The sequence below is a fragment of the Gorilla gorilla genome, chromosome 11 (genome assembly GCF_029281585.2).
Source record: "Gorilla gorilla gorilla isolate KB3781 chromosome 11, NHGRI_mGorGor1-v2.1_pri, whole genome shotgun sequence".
NCBI lineage: Eukaryota > Metazoa > Chordata > Mammalia > Primates > Hominidae > Gorilla > Gorilla gorilla.
The window spans coordinates 98,070,289-98,090,606 of NC_073235.2; the positions used below are offsets into that span (position 1 = coordinate 98,070,289).

Here is a 20,318-nt window from a genome sequence, read left to right on the forward strand (position 1 = left end):
TGGCTGTAATATTAGATACTTGTTTTTAACCATATCATGGATCCAAACTTGTTTGCTATTTGTTTTCTGCGTTGTTTTGTTTTTTATTATTTTTTCTTTCTCCTCTTTAATCAGTTTTAAGCTTACTTTTTTTTTGTTTGTTTTTAAAGTACCAGTGGATGAAGCTGCCTTTATTTTTATCTTCCAGTTTTGTTCCTATCAACCGACTTTGGGCTAGAATTTTCCAAAACAGTATGCTTTTAGAGTGCATTTGGCAATGAAAATGTCTCTATTATGGTATATTTTAATATAAGCCATTAAAGTACTCTAAATCTATTTAATCTGTTTCACAGATAAGGATCTTGAGTCACCGATGATTGCAATTTGATAGGGAAATGATTTTTCTCATCATCCTACGAGAGTCTTGGGGATATAGTTGTGAGTCATCCTTATCCATGACAGAAAGTCATTATCTTTCATGTATTGGAGTAGAAAAATTATTAAAGTCCATGAAAAGTTTTGGGTAATATAGTTGAGTGTATCCCTATTACAAATTCTTATTAAGAAGTTTTATTTGTAATAGATATCTATGTATTACAGATTATTTGCAAGTAATATTTAGAGTATTTATTAGGCAGTAATTTATTTTTTTGCATAATCTCCTTAAAGACACTCTTATTTAATTTGTTTTATCACTTTCCTTGCAGTGTTTGAACGTCACTCAGTTATTAAAATACTATGGTCATGGTGCCAACTCTCCCATCTCAACTGATTTATTTACATACCTTTGCCCTGCATTGTTATATCAAATCGACAGCAGACTTTGTATTGAGCATTTTGACAAACTTTTAGTTGAAGATATAAATAAGGATAAAAACCTGGTTCCTGAAGATGAGGCAAATATAGGGGCATCAGGTAAGAGAGATTTTAAGTTTTTTCTCCTTACAATAGTACCTGTACTTACTTATTAAACTATAGTTGAATTAGAAAATAATCCTAAATTATTGGCTTTCTTTTGTTGTCAGACTTTAAATATATTTTAATCAGGTTTAGATATGCATATTTAAAAGAAACTGGGGGAAGACGGGGGCACAATGTGTTTTATTTATCTCTTCTGGTATATTACAAAGGGATATTTTGCTATGGACGGAGAACTAGATTAAAAATGAAATATAGATTTGTGATAAGTTGATTATTTTTGATGAGCAAATATAAATAATGGGACCCCCTAAATAAAGTTATTTGTTCTTCTAATTACTTAACATTTATCAGGGTGCCTCTGTTGAAAAGCAAAGATGATTAAAATTTTAAAGACATAAAAAGGGAAGCTACTGTGTGTAAACTCCAGGAATGTCTGGGAAATGCCTAACAAACTTGGCATGTGAACTTTATTATGGGTATTTCTAGAGAGCTTCAACTAGGGTAAAACCAAAACTATTTTTAAATTTCTCTTAGGCTCTTTTTTCATCGTACCCACTTGGCTCCACCTTGGTGTTCACAGGTACCTCCCACTTAATATTTCAAAACTTATACTCCACACAAAATTTGTACCCCTTAATGGATCCCAAATATCATTAATTTCATTCTTTTGATAAAATCTAGAACTCTTTGACTTTCTTTTTCTCTTTTTTTTCTTTTCCTTTTTTTCCCATTCTATAATCAGGTATGAAGTCCAGTTAAAGCTATCTCTTCAGTATCTTCTAACTTCATCCACTCTGTCGTAACAATTCTGGATTTTCTTGGTTATTGGATTGTTGAAATAACTTCATAACCTTCCCTGCCTGTGTTCTTGTCCCCTTGCAAGACATTCTTAGCACTTAAACTAGATTTATCTTTCTAAAATGCAAAGAGATTCTGACACAGAATTTTTTCTTTATAGTGATAGCTAACATTTTGTTAATACATACTTTTTAAATCTTATTTACTTAAACACATATTGCAGACACTGTTCTAAGCTGAGACTTCATTTACTCCTCACAACACTTTTATGAGATAGGTAATGTTACTCTTCCCAGTAACTTTTCTGATATCTCAGAGCTAATAAGTGGTAGTACTGGGATTCAGTCCTGTAAGCATTTTGCTATCTTATGTGTTGTTTTAAATGCATTTTTTTTCACTAAATTTTGGCAGTAATCCTGTGAGGGAGATATTATGATCCTTGTTTTTAAAAACAAGATAAGGAAACTGACAGAGCCCACAAACCCTAAGGTTTGTCTGATGAAACCTCTGAGTATCTAATCCCTATGACATTGTCTTCCAAATTAAGTTAGTTCTGGTATCACCTTTGTGATTTTTCCCATATATCTTTACACTATTTAATACTTTGTATTTTATCACTAATATATATTTTTTATATCTCTGGAACATGGATTTGATGTGATGTGCTAGTTATATTTTTTTCTCATACATTTTAGGAAACTGCATCATGCTATATTGTTCAGAGCCCTTTACTTGGCCCACAATGCTTTCCCTAATATGATCCTCCCTGCCTGCCTTGACATTCTTAACCCTCATCATTCATTTCTCTCCTCTTTTCTCAGTTCTAACCATAATAAACTACTGATAATAGATTGTGCCATTTTTCTCCCATCCCTTTCTCCCTCTTCACTTTCTAAACCCCCGTGCCTGACTGACGACTACGATTCTTCAAAGATTCAGATCAAGTATTGGCCCTTCTGGGTAAACTTAGTGACCATCCTAGGCTAAATTATGTTCCCTTCCTTGACATCTCTAGATGTCTCCCTCATAGTACAGATCTTGGGGGATCTTAATAATTGAATTAATCTGTTTTTGTTGGACTTTAGTTGCTTTAATACAGTGACTAAACCTTTTAAGCTCTTATGTTGATTGAATGAATACAATTGCTTAATATTAGTCTATAAGCGTTCAGTTATAATCCAGGAAAGATACTTGTTGAAATGTATCTTTGAAGATCATTATGTGAATGTATCAGTCAGCCTGGTATACTTTGATAATGAATGTTCTCAAAATTAGTTGGATTTTCATGAACTTTTTTACCATGAAGTAATGAAAAACTATGACGGAATTACTGTGAACACAGTTCTGGATGAAATGCCGAAGACAGAGTGGCTTTAGAGGATAGTAATTAAAATGAGCAAAATGATATATATGAATATGGACTTAAAACTGAATTCTGGCATAATAAAGGATTGAGAGGACAGAATTTTTAAACATTTCATAGCATAGGAATAAGGTAGACATCCCATTCCAATGTATAAGAATTTTATTTGAGATAGAGATACAAGTAAAAGGAAATATTATTACATAAAAAGTAAAGTCTTCTAGGCACCTACATTTCTATTTCTGGTTAATATCTTTGCAATAGGAAAATAAATTTAGACTAGATAAATAAATTATAATAACCTATGCTCTCTACTAAAATACAAAAAATTAGCTGGATATGGTGGTGCGGCCTGTAGTCCCAGCTACTCGGGAGGCCGAGGCAGGAGAATTGCTTGAACCTGAGAGGCAGAGGTTGCAGTGAGCCGAGATCACGCCACTGCACTCCAGCCTGGCGACAGAGTGAGACTCCGTCTCAAAACAAAACAAAACAAAAACCTATGTTTATTGGGACTTTACCATGTGCTGTACTAAACATTTTTACAAGGATATTTCTTTTAATTTATTAAACCCACTATACAGGCACTTCTGTTTACTTTCATTTGGTGAGGAAAAGGAGGCTTAGAGAATAAGTCAGGTAGCTTGCCCAAGGTCACACAAACTGCTGCCAGGTAGCAGAGCCATGCTATGAACTATAGTATTCTCCTTCTACAACATATAATCTTAACCACTGTGCTGTAATTCTTATACTTCCTGTTCTACTGTTTCCTCCTGAAAAGGTTTTGGAGAGTGCTTTGCTAGAATATAAGTGGCAGAGAAATGAGGCGAGTTTTATAGAATTATTTTTAGTAGTATTTTGACAGATTTGCAAGTATTGTTTTAAGTATAGATAAGTTGGTGGTTTAAAACAAAATCTAAGAATGGTCTTCTTGGTAAACAAGTGGGGCTCTCTGGTAAGATGAGTAAAAGCAGAGAAAGTGGGGCTTTGAACTAGATTTGAATTCTGATCTTCGAATAGATAAATTTGTCCTCTTTCTTGACTTCATGCTTATTGATCTTGGTGGATGAATAAGCGCCCTGAGGGGCCTAGTCCCTCTCAGGTGCCTGTAAATTCTCACTGTGGCAGGAGAAAGGGGAAGCTAGGTCTGAGATTAAACTTAATTAAAAATAAAATAGATTTATTTGTTCCTTACAGAGAAAAATGGAGACTGACAAGATTGATCTAAAGTTAAAACTAATAGCTTTTTTTCTTATTTTGAAGGCTTCTGAAAAGATTCTTGTTCTTTGTTGTTATGTTACCTGTGGATTATGACTTTTAATGAGAGTTGTCTGTATTGTAATATTGCCATAATCAATATATTGTAATGAAGCTGTTGACAGATGCTTGACTATAGCAATACTGAAAGTTACAGCTTATTCAATCTGAAAAGCCTTAGAGGAAATTGTACTTGCTTTGAAAACAAATATGTTACTAATAGTGAATATTGATTAGTTGTTTGCAGGTGGTTATTAGCATTGTCAGAAATGCAGCTTGAATTAATTATGTGCTGATAGATGTTAATAATTGTTAGAGATAATGCCCTGCTAGTAATTAGTTTTAATGACTACTGCACCATTAAGAAAGGTTAACTTGTTCTATATAAATCTCCCATAGTGGCACAGCTACTACCTCATTAACTTTGTTCAAAGACTGCTGTAAACCTAATATGCTATATACTGTGTATGGTAGAAATCGTTTGTTTCACAAGATTGGCTCATTTAGTCATAGAGTTGACCCTAGCTTAATTACCAAGGGGGGATGTGAATACGCTGCTAAGCATTTTCTGTCAATTAAAATGCTGAAGCAGTGTAGAAAACTGCCATCTTGCACATGCTTTGAACCAAGTTAATTAGAAAGTTTCCACAGATGAGCGCTTCTTTTTAAAAGAATGCATTTTCTCTCTAGATAATGAGAAAGGGAGTCAGTGAATAACTAAGCTTGAAGACCTTTAGCATTTTAAGCAACCCAATTTGCAGAATAAGTGAAGCTTGTTTCAGACATTTGGTGCTTTTTTATTGCATATGGTATCTTGGGTACATATAAAGAAAACATTTATTAGTGGTATTTAATAGTTTGTATATTGTTTTATATAAGGTTTTTAAAAGATACCTTTTGTTTAGTTTTTGCTTTATACCAAATGAATTATGATTAAAAAGCACAACAATTTGGTTAGAAATCAAAACAATTTTATTACCACCATTGGTTTTTTTTCCTACATGTAGGAAATTAGGATAGAGTTTATGTAAGCTTAAATTTAAATGTTATAAATTCTACAAATAAAGTATTTAAATAACATGGGAAAGTATTTTAGTACAGTAAGTTCAAAACAACTTCCCATTTCTGCTCATAGGTCAAAAGGATTATTCCTTGGAAGATTCCAAGTTGTTAGAAGAATGAACTATCATTTGAATTTGTAGTGCTTTTAGAAAGCTGAAGTTTTTAAAAAATTAATAATTCAGGATAAGAAGACATGTTTGTAATGTTGTATACTTAGGAGAATAGTAGTAGGACTGTTTTCCTGATGAAATAGTTGTCCAGAAATAGTTGCAATCTACAGAAAATATCTGGAAATTTTCTGATTTATCTGAAAAGGGAAATCTAGCTTTTTACTCCTTATTTGGGACTGGCAGGAGTAAGTGACAATGTGTGTTACATGCAAAATAAATAATTAACCTTACTACTTATGTATATTTTTAGTTGGCATTGAAATAAATATATTCTGATAATTTTATGTAGTTATAAGTTTGTTTTGTCAAGGTGGAGATATTCTTTTGCCTGTCTGCCTCTATCCTAATTAGCTCAAATTTAGAAGGACTGCCATTTGGATTAATAAAGTTAGTAATCCTTCCTACTTTCATGTTTAATTGTACTTTATATTTTTATAGATTTTCTTTTCTGTGAATCCACCTCTATGAGGTAAACACAGGAGTCATAAATAAATCATTTGGCCAAGGATTCTCTGAAAAGACTGTGATGATTTAGTGGAGAAAACAGTGGATTAAAAATTAGAGGACTGGCTAGGAGCAGTGGCTCACACCTGTAATCTCAGCACTTTGACAGTCTGAGGCAACAGCATCCCTTGAGGCCAGGAGTTCGAGACTAGCCTGGGCAACATAAGGAGACCATGTCTCTATAAATAATTTTTACATTTTTGAAAAAATTAGCTGGGCATGGTGGTGCATGCCTGTGGTCCCAACTACTTGGGAGGCGGAGGCAGGAGGATGACCTTAGTGTGGGAGGTTGAGGCTGTAGTGAGCTGTGATCACACCACCCTACTCCAACCTGGATAACGAAGTGAGACCCTGTCTCAAAAAAAAAAGAGGACTTTGGGTTTAGTTTTAACTTTGCTATTTTTAGCTATATAAATGTTTTTAAAGTGTAGTAAAATTATATAACATAAAATTTGCCATTTTAACAAATTTTTTTCCAATTTTACTGTGGTGAAATACAGTAACAAAATTTGTCATTTTAACCATTTTTAAGTATACAGTTTGGTGATATTAAATACATTCATAATGTTACACAACCATCCATACTATCTGCCTCCGTAAGTCTTTTCATCTTGTAAAACCAAAACTCTATACCCATTAAATAGTAACTCCTATTTCCCCCTCTCCCCAGACCCTGGGACCTATCAATCTACTGTCTTTATGTTTATGATTTTGATTAAGCATCTCATATAAATAGAACCATACATTATTTGCCTTTTTGTGACTGGCTTATTTCACTTAGCATTATGTCCTCAAGGTTCATCCATGTTGTAGCATCAGCAATTTCTTCCTGGCCGGTCACAGTGGCTCACGCCTATAATCCCAGCACTTTGGGAGGCTGAGGTGGGCGGATCACCTGAGGTCAGGAGTTCGAGACCAGCCTGACCAACATGGTGAAACCTCATTTCTACTAAAAATACAAAAATTAGCTGGATGTGGTGACGGGTGCCTGTGATCCCAGCTACTTGGGACGTTGAGGCAGGAGAATTGTTTGAACTGGGAGGCAGAGGTTGCAGTGAGCCAATATCACACCACTGCACTCCAGACTGGGCAACAGAGTGAGACTCTCTAAAAAAAAAAAAAGAAAAGAAATTCCTTCCTTTTTAAGGCTGAATAATATTACATTACATGTATATACCACATTTTGCTTATGCATTTATCTGTCCATGGACAGTTGGGTTGCTTCCACAGTTTAGCTAATGTGAATAATGTTGCTGTGAACATGGGCATCTCTCTCTCTCTCTCTCTGAGACCCTGTTTTAAATTCTTTTGGTTATATACCCAGAAGTGGAATTGCCCTATCATATGGTAATTCTGTTTTTAACTTTTTGAGGAACTGCCATACTATTTTCCATAATGGCTGTACCATTTTACGTTACCCCCAAGAGTGCACAAGTCTCCCAGTTTCTCCACATCTTTGCCAACACTTGTTTTTTTGATAGTAGTCATCCTAATGGTGTGAGGTGGTATCTCATTGTAGTTCTGATTTGAATTTTCCTAAAGATTAGTGCTGTTGAGCATCTTTTCATGTGCTTTTTGGCAATTTGTATATCTCCTTTCAGAAAATGCCTATTACAGTTCTTTGCCCATTTTTTAATCTGGTTATTCTTTTTGTTGTTGAATTTTAGGAGTTCTCTATATTCTGAATATTAATCTCCCTTATCAGATATATGATTTGCAAATATTTTCTCCCATTTTATATACTGCCTTTTTACTCTGTTGATAATTGTCTTTTTGTTTTTAAATTTTTATTTCAATAGGTTTTTTGGGGAAAAGGTGGAGTTTGATTACATGAATAAGTTCTTTAGTGGTGATTTCTGAGATTTTGGTGCACCCATCACCCAACCAGTGTATACTGTACCCAATGTGTAGTTTTATCCCTTACCCTCCTCCCACCCTTTCCGCTGAGTCCCCGAAGTTCATTGTATCATTTTTATGCCTTTGTATCCTCATAGCTTAGCTCCCAATTATGAGTGAGAACATACGATGTTTGGTGTTCAATTCCTGAGTTACTTCACTTAGAATAATAGTCTCCAATTCCATCCAGGTTTCTGCAAATGCCATTGTTTTATTTCTTTTTATGGCTGAGTAGTATTCCATGGTATATATGTGTATCTATATATATACCACATTTTCTCTATCCACTCGTTGGTTGATGGGCATTTGGGCTGGTTCCATATTTTTGGAATTGCAAGTTGGGCTGCTGTAAACGTGTGTCCAAGTATTTTAGTTGTATAATGACTTTTTTTCCTCTGGGTAGATACCTAGTCATGAGATTGCTGGATCAAATGGTAGATCTACTTTTAGTTCTTTAAGTAATCTCCACACTGTTTTTCCATAGTGGTTGTACTAGTTTACATTCCCACCAGCAGTGTAGAAGTGTTCCCTTTTCACCACATCTATGCCAACATCTATTATTTTTTGTTTTTTTGATTATGGCCATTCTTGCAGGAGTGAGGTGGTGTCACATTGTGGTTTTGATTTGCATTTCCCTGCTAATTAGTGTTGTTAATCATTTTTCCATATGTTTCTTGGCCATTTGTGTATCTTCTTTTGAGAGTTGTCTATTCATGCCCTGAGCCACTTTTAGATGGGATTGTTTGTTTTTCTCTTGCTGGTTTGTTTCAGTTCTTTGTAGATTCTGGATATTAGTTCCTTGTCGGATGTATAGATTGTGAAGATTTTCTCCCACTCTGTGGGTTTTCTGTTAACTCTGCTGATTATTTTCTTTTGCTGTGCAGAAGCTTTTTAGTTAAATTAAGTCCCATCTGTTTATCTTGGTTTTTATTGCATTTGCTTTTGGGTTCTTGGCATGAAGTCTTTGCCTAAGCCAATGTCTAGAAGGGTGTTTCCAATGTTCTGGTTTCAAGTCTTAGATTTAAGTCTTTGCTCCACCTTGAGTTGATTTTTTTATAAGGTGAGAGCTGAGGATCCAGTTTCATTCTTCTACATATGGCTTACCAGTTATCCCAGCACCATTTGTTGAATAGGGTGTCCTTTCCCCACTTTATGTTTTTGTTGGCTTTGTTGAAGATCTATTGGCTGTATTTGGCTTTATTTCTGGTTTCTCTATTCTGTTCCATTGGTCTGTGTGCCTATTTTTATACCAGTACCATGCTGTTTTGGTGGCTATGGCCTTATAGCATAGTTTGAAGTCAGATAATGTGATGCCTCCAGATTTGTTCTTTTTGCTTAGTCTTGCATTGGCCATGTAGGCTCTTTTTTGGTTCCATATGAATTTTAAGATTTTTTTTTTTCTAGTTTTGTGAAGAATGATGATGGTATTTTGATGGAAATTGCATTGAATCTGTAGATTGCTTTTGGCAGTGTGGTCAATTTCACAATATCGATTCTACCTATCCATGAGCGTGGGACGTGTTTCCACTTGTTTGTGTCATCTATGATGTCTTTCAGCACTGTTTTATAGTTTTCCTTATAGAGGTCTTTAACCTACTTGGTTTGGTATATTCCTAAGTTATTTTATTTGTAGCTATTGTAAAGGGGGTTGAGTTCTTGATTTGATTCTCAGCTTGGTTGCTGTTGGTGTATAGCAGAGCTACTGATTAATTTTGTATCCTGAAACTTTGCTGAATTCATTTACTAGTTCTGGGAGCTTTTTGGATGAGTCTTTAGGGTTTTCTAGGTACACGATCATATCAGGAAACAGTGACAGTTTGACTTCCTCTTTACCAATTTGGGTGCCCTTGATTTCTTTCCCTTCTCTGATTGCTCTGGCTAGGACTTCCAGTACTATGTTGAATAGAAGTGGTGAAAGTGGCATCCTTGTCTTGTTCCGGTTCTCAGGGAATGCTTTCAACTTTTTCCCATTTAGTATAATATTAGCTGTGGGTTTGTCATAGATGGCTTTTATTACCTTAAGGTATGTCCCTTCTCAGCAAAATTGCTGAGGGTTTTAATCATAAAGGAATGCTGGATTTTGTCAAATGCTTTTTCTGCATCTATCGAGATGATCGTGTGATTTTGTTTTTAATTTTGTTTATGTGGTGTATCACATTTATTGACTTGCAGATGTTAAACCATTCCTGCATCACTAGTATGAAACCCACTTGATCATGGTGGATTACCGTTTTGATATGCTGTTGGAGTTGGTTCACTAGTATTTTGTTAAGGACTTTTGCATCTGTGTTCATCAAGGATATTGGTGTGTAGTTTTCTTTTTTTGTTATGTCCTTCCCTCGTTTTGGTATTAGGGTGATACTTGCTTCATAGAATGATTTAGGGAAGATTCCCTCCTTTTGTATCCTGAGGAATAGTGTCTGTAGGATTGGCACCAATTCTTTGAATGTCTGATAGAATTCAGCTGTGAATCTTTCTGGTCCTGGACTTTTTTTTGTTGGCAGTTTCAATCTCGCTGCTTGTTATTGGTGTGTTTCTATATTTTCCTGGTTTGATCTAGGGTGGTTGTATATTTCCAGGAATTTATCCATCTCATCTAGGTTTTCTGGTTTATGTGTGTAAAGGTGTTCATAGTAGCCTTGAGTAATAATCTTTTGTATTTCTGTGGCATCAGCAGTAATACCTCCTGTTTGGTTTCTAATTGAGCTTATTTGGATCTTCTCTCTTCTTAGTTAATCTCACTAATGGTCTATCAATTTTATTTATCTTTTCAAAAAACCAACTTTTTGTTTCATTTATCTTTTGTATTGTTGTTTGTTTGTTTCAGTTTTATTTATTTCTACTCTGATCTTTGTTATTTCTTTTCTTCTGCTGGGTTTGGGTTTGGATTGTTCTTGCTTCTCCAGTTCTGTGAGGTGTGACCTTGGATTGTCTATTTGTGCTCTTTCAGACTTTTTGATGTAATAGGCATTTAATGCTATAAACTTTTAGCACTGCTTTTGCTGTATCCCAGAAGTTTTGATAGGTTGTGTCACTATTATCGCTCAGTTCAGATAATTTTTTAATTCCCTCTTGATTTCATTGTTGACACAATGACCATTCAGGAGCAGGTTATTTAATTTCCTTATATTTGTATGGCTTTAAGTGTTCCTTTTGTAGTTGATTTCCAGTTTTATTCCATTGTGGTCTGAGACAGTACTTGATACAATTTTCATTTTCTTAAATTTACTGAGACTTGTTTGTGCCTTGTCATATGGTCTATCTTGGAGAGTGCTCCATGTGCTGATGAATAGAATGTATATTCTGCAGTTGTTGGGTAGAATGTTCTGTAAATATCTGTTCCGTTCATTTGTTTTAGGGTATAGTTTAAGTTCATTGTTTCTTTGCTGACTTTCTGTCTTGATGATTTGTCTAGTGCTGTCAGTGGAGTATTAAAGTCAAAACTCAAGGTCTGCTGTTCAGATTATTTTGTCCCACTGGGTGCTCCCTTGATATGGTGTTCTCCCCCTTTCCTTAGGGGAGACCCGAGCTACAGGATTGTTTTTGTTCTTCTGGGTTCAGCCATCCAGCAGAGAGCTACTGGGCTCCAGGCTGGTACTAGGGAGTGTCTGCAGAGAGACCTGTGGTGTGATCCACCTTCAGGTCTGTCAGCTGTGGATACCAGCACCTGTTCTTGAGGAGGTAGCAGGAGAGTGAAATGGACACTCTGAAGGCCCTTGATTGTAGTTTTGTTTGGCGCTCTGGTTTTGTGTTGGTTGGCATCGAGCCAGGATGTGGCGCTTTCAAGAGTGCATCAGCTGCAGTTGTATAGGGAGGATCAGGCGATGGGTGGGGCTATAGAGCTACCAAGAGATTATGTCCTTTTGTTGCAGGACTTTTCCTTAATTCAGCCAAAGATGTGGTTCTTGTCCTTCCTCGGTCATGAAGATTTAGGCTCGCAGATGGCGTCTGAAGGGTGAGCAAAGCAGGGTTTTACTGAGTGAAAGAAAGAAATGGGGAAAACAGACTCTCCGCGGGGCCGGAGTCCCTGCTAAAGTGCTTCTCGCTTCGCAGGTAGGCATCCCAGATTCCACACAGGAAGAAGAGGGGCCAGGCTTCTCCCAGCTGCAAACGGAGGCAACTTCCTGAGGCTCCACCCCAGTGCGCATTCCTCCCAGTGCTCAAGCCAGTTGGAGTTTTTCTGGGGACCCCCTCCCACCTGGCTGTCTCACTTTGCCTTTGGCAACCTGGGCAGGTAGAGAAAGACCACCAGGTTGGGGTAGAGATAGGCATGGCTGAGCTCAGACTCTCCTTGGGTGGGGCTTCCTGTGGCCGCTGTGGGGGATGGGGATGTGGTTCCCAGGCCAATGGAGTTTTGTTCCCAGGGGGATTATGGCTGCCTCTGCTGAGTCACACAGGTCACCAGGGAAGTGGGGGAAAACTGGCAGTCACAGGCCTCACCACACTCCCACACAACCTGCAGTCCTAAAGGTGGGTCTCACTCCCACCATTCCCCCGGAGAAGCACCGAGTCTATTTCCAGGCAGCCAGTGAGCAGGACTGAGAACTGCCCGAGATCACCAGCCTCCCCACTGAGAAAGCAAGTGGACTCACAGTTTTTTTGGTGTCTCGGGGAGCCTGCAGAGGCAATCCAGTTCCTCCAAAGGTCTGTGAATTCTCTCAGCTTTTTGGTATGTTGCTGTGGTAGTTCTTGGAGCAAAAGTTCAGGATGTGAGTCTCCCCACATGCTGCTCTGTCCGAGCAGGAGCTGCAAGCTATTCCAGCCGCCTATCCGCCATCTTAATCTGTAATTGTCTTTTGATGCACAAATTTTAAAAATGTTTATGAAATCCAATTTGTCTGTTTTTTTTTTGTTTTTGCCTGTGCCTTTGGTTTCATTTTTCAGAAATTATTCTCAAATCTAATGTTGTGAAGCTTTTGCCCAGTTTTCTTCTAAGAGTTTTATAGTTTTAGGTCATATATTTAATTGAGGTATTTGATTCATTTTGAATTAACTTTTATGTATAGTGCTAAATAAGAGTCCAACTGTATTCTTTTGCATGTGGATATCTGGTTTTTCTTGCATCATTTGTTGAAAAGACTGTTCTTTCTGTCATTAAATGTTCATCTTGCACCCTTGTCAAAAATCATTTAACCATATATTTGAAGGCTTATTTCCAGGCTCTCTCTTCTATTCCATTGGTATGTCTGTTTTTATGCCGTTACTGAACTGTTTTGATTACTGTAGCTTTGTGTAGTAAGTTTTAAAATCAGGAAGTGTGAGTCCTCCAGTTTTGTTTTTGTTTTTCAAGTTTATCTTGGCTATTTTGGGTTCCTTGCAGTTTCACATGAATTTTAGGATGTTTTTTATTTTTTATTTCTGAAAAAAAAAAAAAAAACAACCTATCATTAGGATTTTAATAGGGATTGCATTGAATCCGTAAATCAACTTGGGCAGCATTGACATCTTAGCAATACAGTCCACCCTTAATATCTGTGAATTCTGCATGTGCAGATTCAACCAACCCAAGGACCAAAAATATTTGGGGAAAATATAAAAATAATACAAGAGTAAAAAATAACACAAATAAAAAGCAATACAACTATTTGCATAGCATTTATATTGTGTTAGATATTATAAATTACAGTTGGCCCTTGAACAACGTGGGGGGATTAGCAGTGCTAATCCCCGTGTAGTCGAAAATTTGTGTATAACTTTTGGCTCTCCCAAAATATAACTACTAGTAGCCTACTGTTGACCAGAAGCCTTACCAATAATATAGTCAATTTATGTCAACAGTATGTTATATCTATTATATATTGTATATTCTTAGAATAAAATAAGCCAGAGAAAAGAAAATATATTAAGAAAATCATAAGGAATTTATGTAGAATTTATTATTAATTGTAAGGATATGCAGCAGAGAATTTATTTTAAGCAAAGTGAGAGTTTATTGGAGAAAGTATAGTACACTTGGAAAAGGGCCAAGCAGGTGACTTGAAAAATCAAGTGCCTGGGTGGAATCTTTAGGATTTTCTATTCATTATTCATATTAACTATTCATTAAATGAAAGTTAATCATGATAAAGGTCTTCATTCTCATCATCTTCATGTTGAGTAGGCTGAGGACAGAGGTGGAAGAGGGAGGGATCTCTTGGTCTTAACTGTCTCAGGGGTGGCCAAGGCAGAAAAATATCCATGTATTAAGTGGATCCTCGCAGTTCAAACCCATGTTGCTCAATGATCAACTATAATTTAATAATGATTTAAAATATAAGAGAGGATGTGCATAGATTAAATGCAATTATTATGCTATATTACATAAGGCACTTGAGCATCCACAGATTTTGGTGTCTGTAGGGGGTTACTAGAACTAATTTCTGCAGATACCAAGTGCTGACTGTATTAAGTCTTCCAATCCGTGAACATGGGGTATGTTTTCATTTATTTGTCTTCTTTAATTTCGTTCCGCAATATTTTGTAGTTTTCTTTTTTACTCTTTTTTTAAATTTAACTTTTAAGTTCAAGTTACACATGCAGGTTTGTTAATAGGTAAATTTGTGTCATAGGATTTTGTTGTACAGATTAGTCACCCAGGTATTCAGCCTAGTGCCCATTAGTTATTTTTCCTGATGCTGTCCCTCCCCACCTTCACCATGGAAAAGGCGTCAGTGTCTCTTGTTCCCCTCATAGAGGGGACAGCCTACAGAATGGGAGAAAAATTTTGCAAAGTTATGCATATGACAAAGCTCTAATCTCCAGCATCTATAAGGAATTTAAACAAATTTACAAGAAAAAATGACCCCATTAAAAAGTGGGCAAAGGACATGAATAAACACTTTTCAGTAAAAGACATACGTGCAGCCAACAAGCATATGAAGAAAAGCTCCACATCACTGATTATTAGAGAAATGCAAATCAAAACCACAATGAGATACCATCTTACACCAGTCAGAATGTTTTGTAGTTTTCATTGTACAAGTCTTCTACCTCCTTGGTTAAGTTAATTGCTAAGTATTTTATTCTTTTTGATGCTATTGTAAGTGGAATTGTTTTCATAATTTCCTTTTCAGATTGTTCATTGTTAGTATATATAAAAATGCAACTGATTTTTGTGTTAACTTTGTATCCCGCTATTTTGCTGAATTCATTCGAATACTTTTTTGTGTGAAATCTTTTTTGTTTTTTTTAAACACAGCAGAGAATTTATTTTAAGAAAAGTGAGAGTTTATTAGAGAAAGTAGAGTACTTGGAAGAGGGCCAAGCAGGCAACTTGAAAAATCAAGTGCTTCTGTGGAATCTTTATGATTTTCTATATGTAAGATCAAGTGCAAACAGATGTAATTTTACTTACTCCTTTCCAAATTGGATGTTTTTAATTTTTTTCTTGCCTAATTGTTTGGCTAGAACTTCCAGTACTATATTGAATAGAAGTGATGAAAGCAAGCATCCTTGTTTTGTTCTTCATCTTAGAGGAAAGGCTTTGTCTTTCACCATTGAGTATGATGTTTACTGTGAGTTTTTCATATATGGCTTTTATTATGTACGGTTGTTTCTGTCTGTTCCTAGTTTGTTGAGTCTTTTGATCATGAGAGGATATTGAATTTTGTCAAGTGCTTTTTCTGCTCATTGAGATGATCATGTGGGTGTTTTTTTCTTTATTCTGTTAATACATATTGATTTTTATATATTGAACTTTTATTGCATTCCAGCAATAAATCCCATTTAAGTCAGGTTGTATAATCCTTTTAATATGTTGCTGGATTTTGTTTGCTAGTTTTTTTTTTCTTTGACAATTTTTACATCTGTGTTCATAAGGGATATTGGTCTGTAGTTGTCATTTCTTGTAGTGTCTTTGATACCTTTAGTATCAGGGTAATGCTGGCCTCATAGAATGAGTTAGAAAGTGTTACCTCCTCTTTGATTTTTTTGGAAAAAGTTTGAGAAGGATTGGTATTAGTTCTTCTTTAAATGTTAGGTAGAATTTATCAGGTCCAGGACTTTGTTTTGTTGGAAGATTTTTGATTTCTGATTCAGTCTTACCAGTTATAGTCTATTCCCATTTTCTGTTTTTTCATGATTTAGTCTTGGTAGGTTTTGTGTTGCCAGGAATTTGTCCATGTCATATAGGTTATCCAGTTTGTTGGTTTACAGCTGTTCATAGTATTCTATTATAATCCTTTTTATTTCTTTGTAATCAGTAGTAACATCCCCACTTTAATTTCTGAATTTAGTAATTTGTATCTTCTCTCTTTTTCTTAGTCAGTCTAGCTAAAGGTTTGTCAAGTTTGTGATCTTTTCCAAGAATCAACTATAGGTTTCATTGATTTTGTTTTTCTGCTCTCTATTCATTTACCTCTGGTCTAATTTTTATTATATTCTTCCTTCTGCTAGTCTTGGCTTAGTTTGTTCTTCTTTTTCTAGTCCCTTAAGTGTAATGTTAAGTTTTTGGTTTGAGATCTTACTTGTTTTTTCATGGAGTGTTAATAATTATCTGTTTTTCCCTTAGCACTAGTTTAGACGTATCCCTTAAGTTTTGGTTGTAGTTTTGTTTTCATTTGTCTCTTAAGTATTTTCTAATGTCCCTTGTAATTTCTTCCTTGATCCAGTTGTTAAGAATATGTTGTTTAATTTCTATGAATTTGTAAATTTTCCAGTTTTACTTCAGTAGTTGATTTCTAACTATTCCATTATGGTAGGAGAAGACACTTTGTATTATATTTATATTTTTAAATCTGTTGAGACTTAATTTGCGACCTAATACATGGTCTATCCTGGAAAATGTTCCATGTGCACTGACGAATGTTTCTAGTGCTGTTTTGAGTAGTGTTCCTTATATGTATATTAGATGTAGTTGGTTTATTGTATTAAGTCCTCTATTTCCTTGTCCATCTGCTGGATAGCTGTTTTATTCATTATTGAAAGTGGATTACTGAGGTCTCCAACTATTATTGTAGAACTGTTTATTTCTCCCGTCAATCGTGACAGTTTTTGTTTTGTATATTTTGATATTCTATTTTTAGGTACATAAATGTTTATAATTGTTTTATTGCTGTTCTTCCTTGTTTCTTGTAACCTTTTTTGATTTAAAAGTCTACTTTGATATTAGTTTAACCACCCCTGCTCTCTTTTGGTTACTATTTTCATGGAATATCGTTTTCCATCTTTTCACTTTCAGCCTGTTTGTGTCTTTGATGTAAAGTGAGTCTCTTGTATATAACACATAGTTGACTCATGTGTTTTTATTCATTCTGCCAATTTCTGTCAGTTGATTGGAGAGTTTAATCCATTTACATTTAAAGTAATTACTGTGATAAGGAAGGACTTCTGTTATTTTGCTGTTTGTTTTTCTGTATGCCTTAATGCTTTTTTTGTCCTTCATTCCTACTGCTAATGTCTTCCATTGTATTTAGTTGACTTTTTTTGGTAGTGAAAAGGTTAAATTCCTTTTTCATTTCCTTTTGTGTATATTCTGTAGCTGTTTTCTTGTGGTTATTATGGGGATTACATTTAGCAGCCTAAAGTTAAAACAGTCTAATTTGAATTTATATCATTTTAACTTCAATAGCATACAAAAATTCTGCTCCTTTACAACTTCATCTCCACACCTTTCTCCACACCTTTCAGGTTACTGTTTAGTGTCCTTTCCCCTTGAAGGACTCTTTTATTTCTTACAGGGCAAGTCTAGTGGCAACAAACTCCCTCAGCTTTTGTTTACTTGGGAATGTCTTAGTTTCTCCCTCACATTTGAACGTCAGTTTTGCAGCATATAGGATTCTTGGTTGACAATTTTGTTTTTTCATTTAGGACTTTGAATGTATCGGTCTATTGCCTTCTGACCCACAAAGTTTCTGTTGAGAAATCTGCTTGTAATCTTACTGAGAGCTTCTTATATGTGATGAGTTGCTTCTCTTGCAGCTTTCAGGAGTCTCTCTTTGTCTTTCAAGAGTTTGATTATAATATGTCTTGGTGTGGGTCTCTTGAGTTCCTCTTATTGGAGTTCATTTAGCTTCTTAGATGTTTATATTCATGCCCTTCATCAAATTTGGGAAGTTTTTAGCCATTACTTCTTAAAATATTCTTGCTGTCCCTCCCCCCCACCCCACCCCTCCCCTTCATCTTACTTGACTTCTACAGTGTATATGGATGTTGGTCTGCTTGGTGGTACCCTCCAGGTCCCATAGGCTCTGTTCATTTTTAGTCAATATTTTTTCTTTCTGTTCTTCAGCGTCAGTAATTTCCATTGTCCTGTTTTCAAGTCCACTGATACTTCAGCCTGCTCAAATCTGCCTTTGAATCTCTCTAGTGAATTTTTCATTTCAGTTATTGTACTTCGCAGTTCCAGAGTTTCTTTTTGATTTATCTTTAGTTTTTCTACCCCTTTATTGATACTTCCATTTTGTTTATACATTATCTTCTTGACTTTTTTTTTTTTTTTTTTTTAGAATCCTTCAGACAGTTGTTTTAAAGTCATTGTCTAGTCTAGTAGATCTGCCATTAGGTCTTTTTCAGGGACAGTTTCTGTGATTCTTTTTTTTTTTTTTTTTTTTTTTTAATGTGCCTTGCTTTTTTGTTTCTTTGTATGCCTTTTGGTTTTATGAAAACTGGACATTTGATTCTAATAATATGCTAACTCTAGAAGTCAGATTCTTCTCCTTCCCCAGGGTTTGCTATTTTCTTGTTAAATTGTGTTTGTTTGTTATTAATTTGGGTTGGGGAGGGTTATTGTTTTATGCTGTCTCTGTGGGATAAACATAAGATTTTCACAGGTTTTTTTTGTTTTTTGTTTTTTTGAGACAGGATCTCACTTTGTCACCCAGGCTGGAGTGCAGTGGCATGATCATGGCTCACTACAGCCTCAACCTTCTGGGCTCAGGTGATCCTCCCGCCTCAACCTCCAGAGTAGCTGGAACTACAGGCATGTGCCACCATGCCCAGCTAGTTTTTGTATTTTTAGTAGAAATGGGTTTTTGTCATGTTGCCCAGGCTGGTCTCAAACGCCTGGGCTCAGGTAATCTCCCATCGCAGCCTCCCAGAGTGTTAGGATTACAGGCATGAGCCACTGCACCTAGCCTATCTTCATAGGTCCTTTTTGAGCCTGTGCCTTTCCCTAGGCATGCATGATTACTTTCTTATTTTCTCCAAGTATGTAGTTATTTTTGAATTTTCCAATATTTATTGCCTGGCTCCCAAAAGAGAAAAAAAGAAGGGAGGAAAAAGAGGTGCTGGCCTTTTAAATCCCCTGGAAGTCACTTTAGCCAGGAGAGAGATTTGCAAAAATGAGGAGAGGTACAGCAACATGGCCACCTGTCTCTGCCTGTACTTCTGTGATCAGAATCAGTGATCAGTGTACAGAGTACAGTGATCAGAGTACTGTACAGAGTACAGTATTTGGGGAGCAAAATACATTTTGTCTACTCTAGCTCCTGTAATTGTAGGGTCCTGTAGATTGAATTCAGGACACCAGGCACAGCTTCCTTTCAAAGGACTAAGGATGGCAGATGGGTAGCTGCCACTAAACTAAGAGCTGAAATTGATCAAAATTAACCACATTTTACCATCGAGCTTTCCCCTAGAAGTTGCAAGCCTTCAATAGACTACAGAGTTCCAAAGTAGTTAATATCAGACAGATTTTGTCAGTTCATTTACAGTTTAGGGGGCATACAGATTTCTGGTGCTTCCTACTCCACAGTCTTTCCAGAATCCTCCTCTTTTAACCATGTTTAAGTATACAGTTCATTGGCATTAATTACAGGATCATACTATTAAGGCCATGTTTCATTTCCTTCTTCAATTCTTCAAAGAAATACTTCAGCATCCTGCTCCCACTTGTTTAAAATTTCCATGGAAAGTTCTTCTCTTGTCTACAGCTGATCTGGGCACAGGAGTTTTGGCACCAGTTGAGCGGAAAGTTTGTTCAACTTTAATTTTTCTGTCAGAATTGTGTTAGGTCAACCAGCTGAGATGTCTGTGGTGTTGAGTATTGTTTGTGCTGTTAATTGTTGGTCCTTTTCAATTAGGGCACAAGTAAATTGATTTTTTTCATAATATGCATTTTCCATGAACTTTTTGAAGACCCTCTCCTAGACTAATAAATTCCATGATCAGATAAGTTGGGAAAATGCTGCATATTGTATTCTTCTTTCAGAGATTCACATTGCTTATTAAACTGTTAGAGGCTCTGAAGGAACCTGTGTAATTCAGCATTACCAAAACTTACTTGATTATCAAATTTCTCCTCCCTCCCCTTTGAAATACCCCCTATCTCATAGAACTAATGAGCTCAGTTTGAGAAATGCTAGATTATTAAAGTTTTTTCTAGCAGTATAATATGACAATAGCTAGTATGTGGCCAGTTCAAGTAGCTAATCACAAGCAAATAATTTAGAACG

At 35.8% G+C, this 20,318-nt stretch overlaps 1 protein-coding gene across 6 annotated transcripts in view; it reads left to right on the forward strand.

The window, feature by feature from the left end:
* Nucleotides 1-20,318, forward strand: part of SLC39A10 (solute carrier family 39 member 10) — a 160,465-nt gene that overhangs the window by 105,674 nt on the left and 34,473 nt on the right. For all 6 annotated transcript variants that reach the window (XM_055379304.2, XM_019022503.4, XM_063695058.1 and 3 more), the window contains one exon: nt 687-894. In XM_055379304.2, the coding sequence (XP_055235279.1) occupies nt 687-894 (208 nt within the window). The remainder of the gene's footprint in view (nt 1-686; nt 895-20,318) is intronic.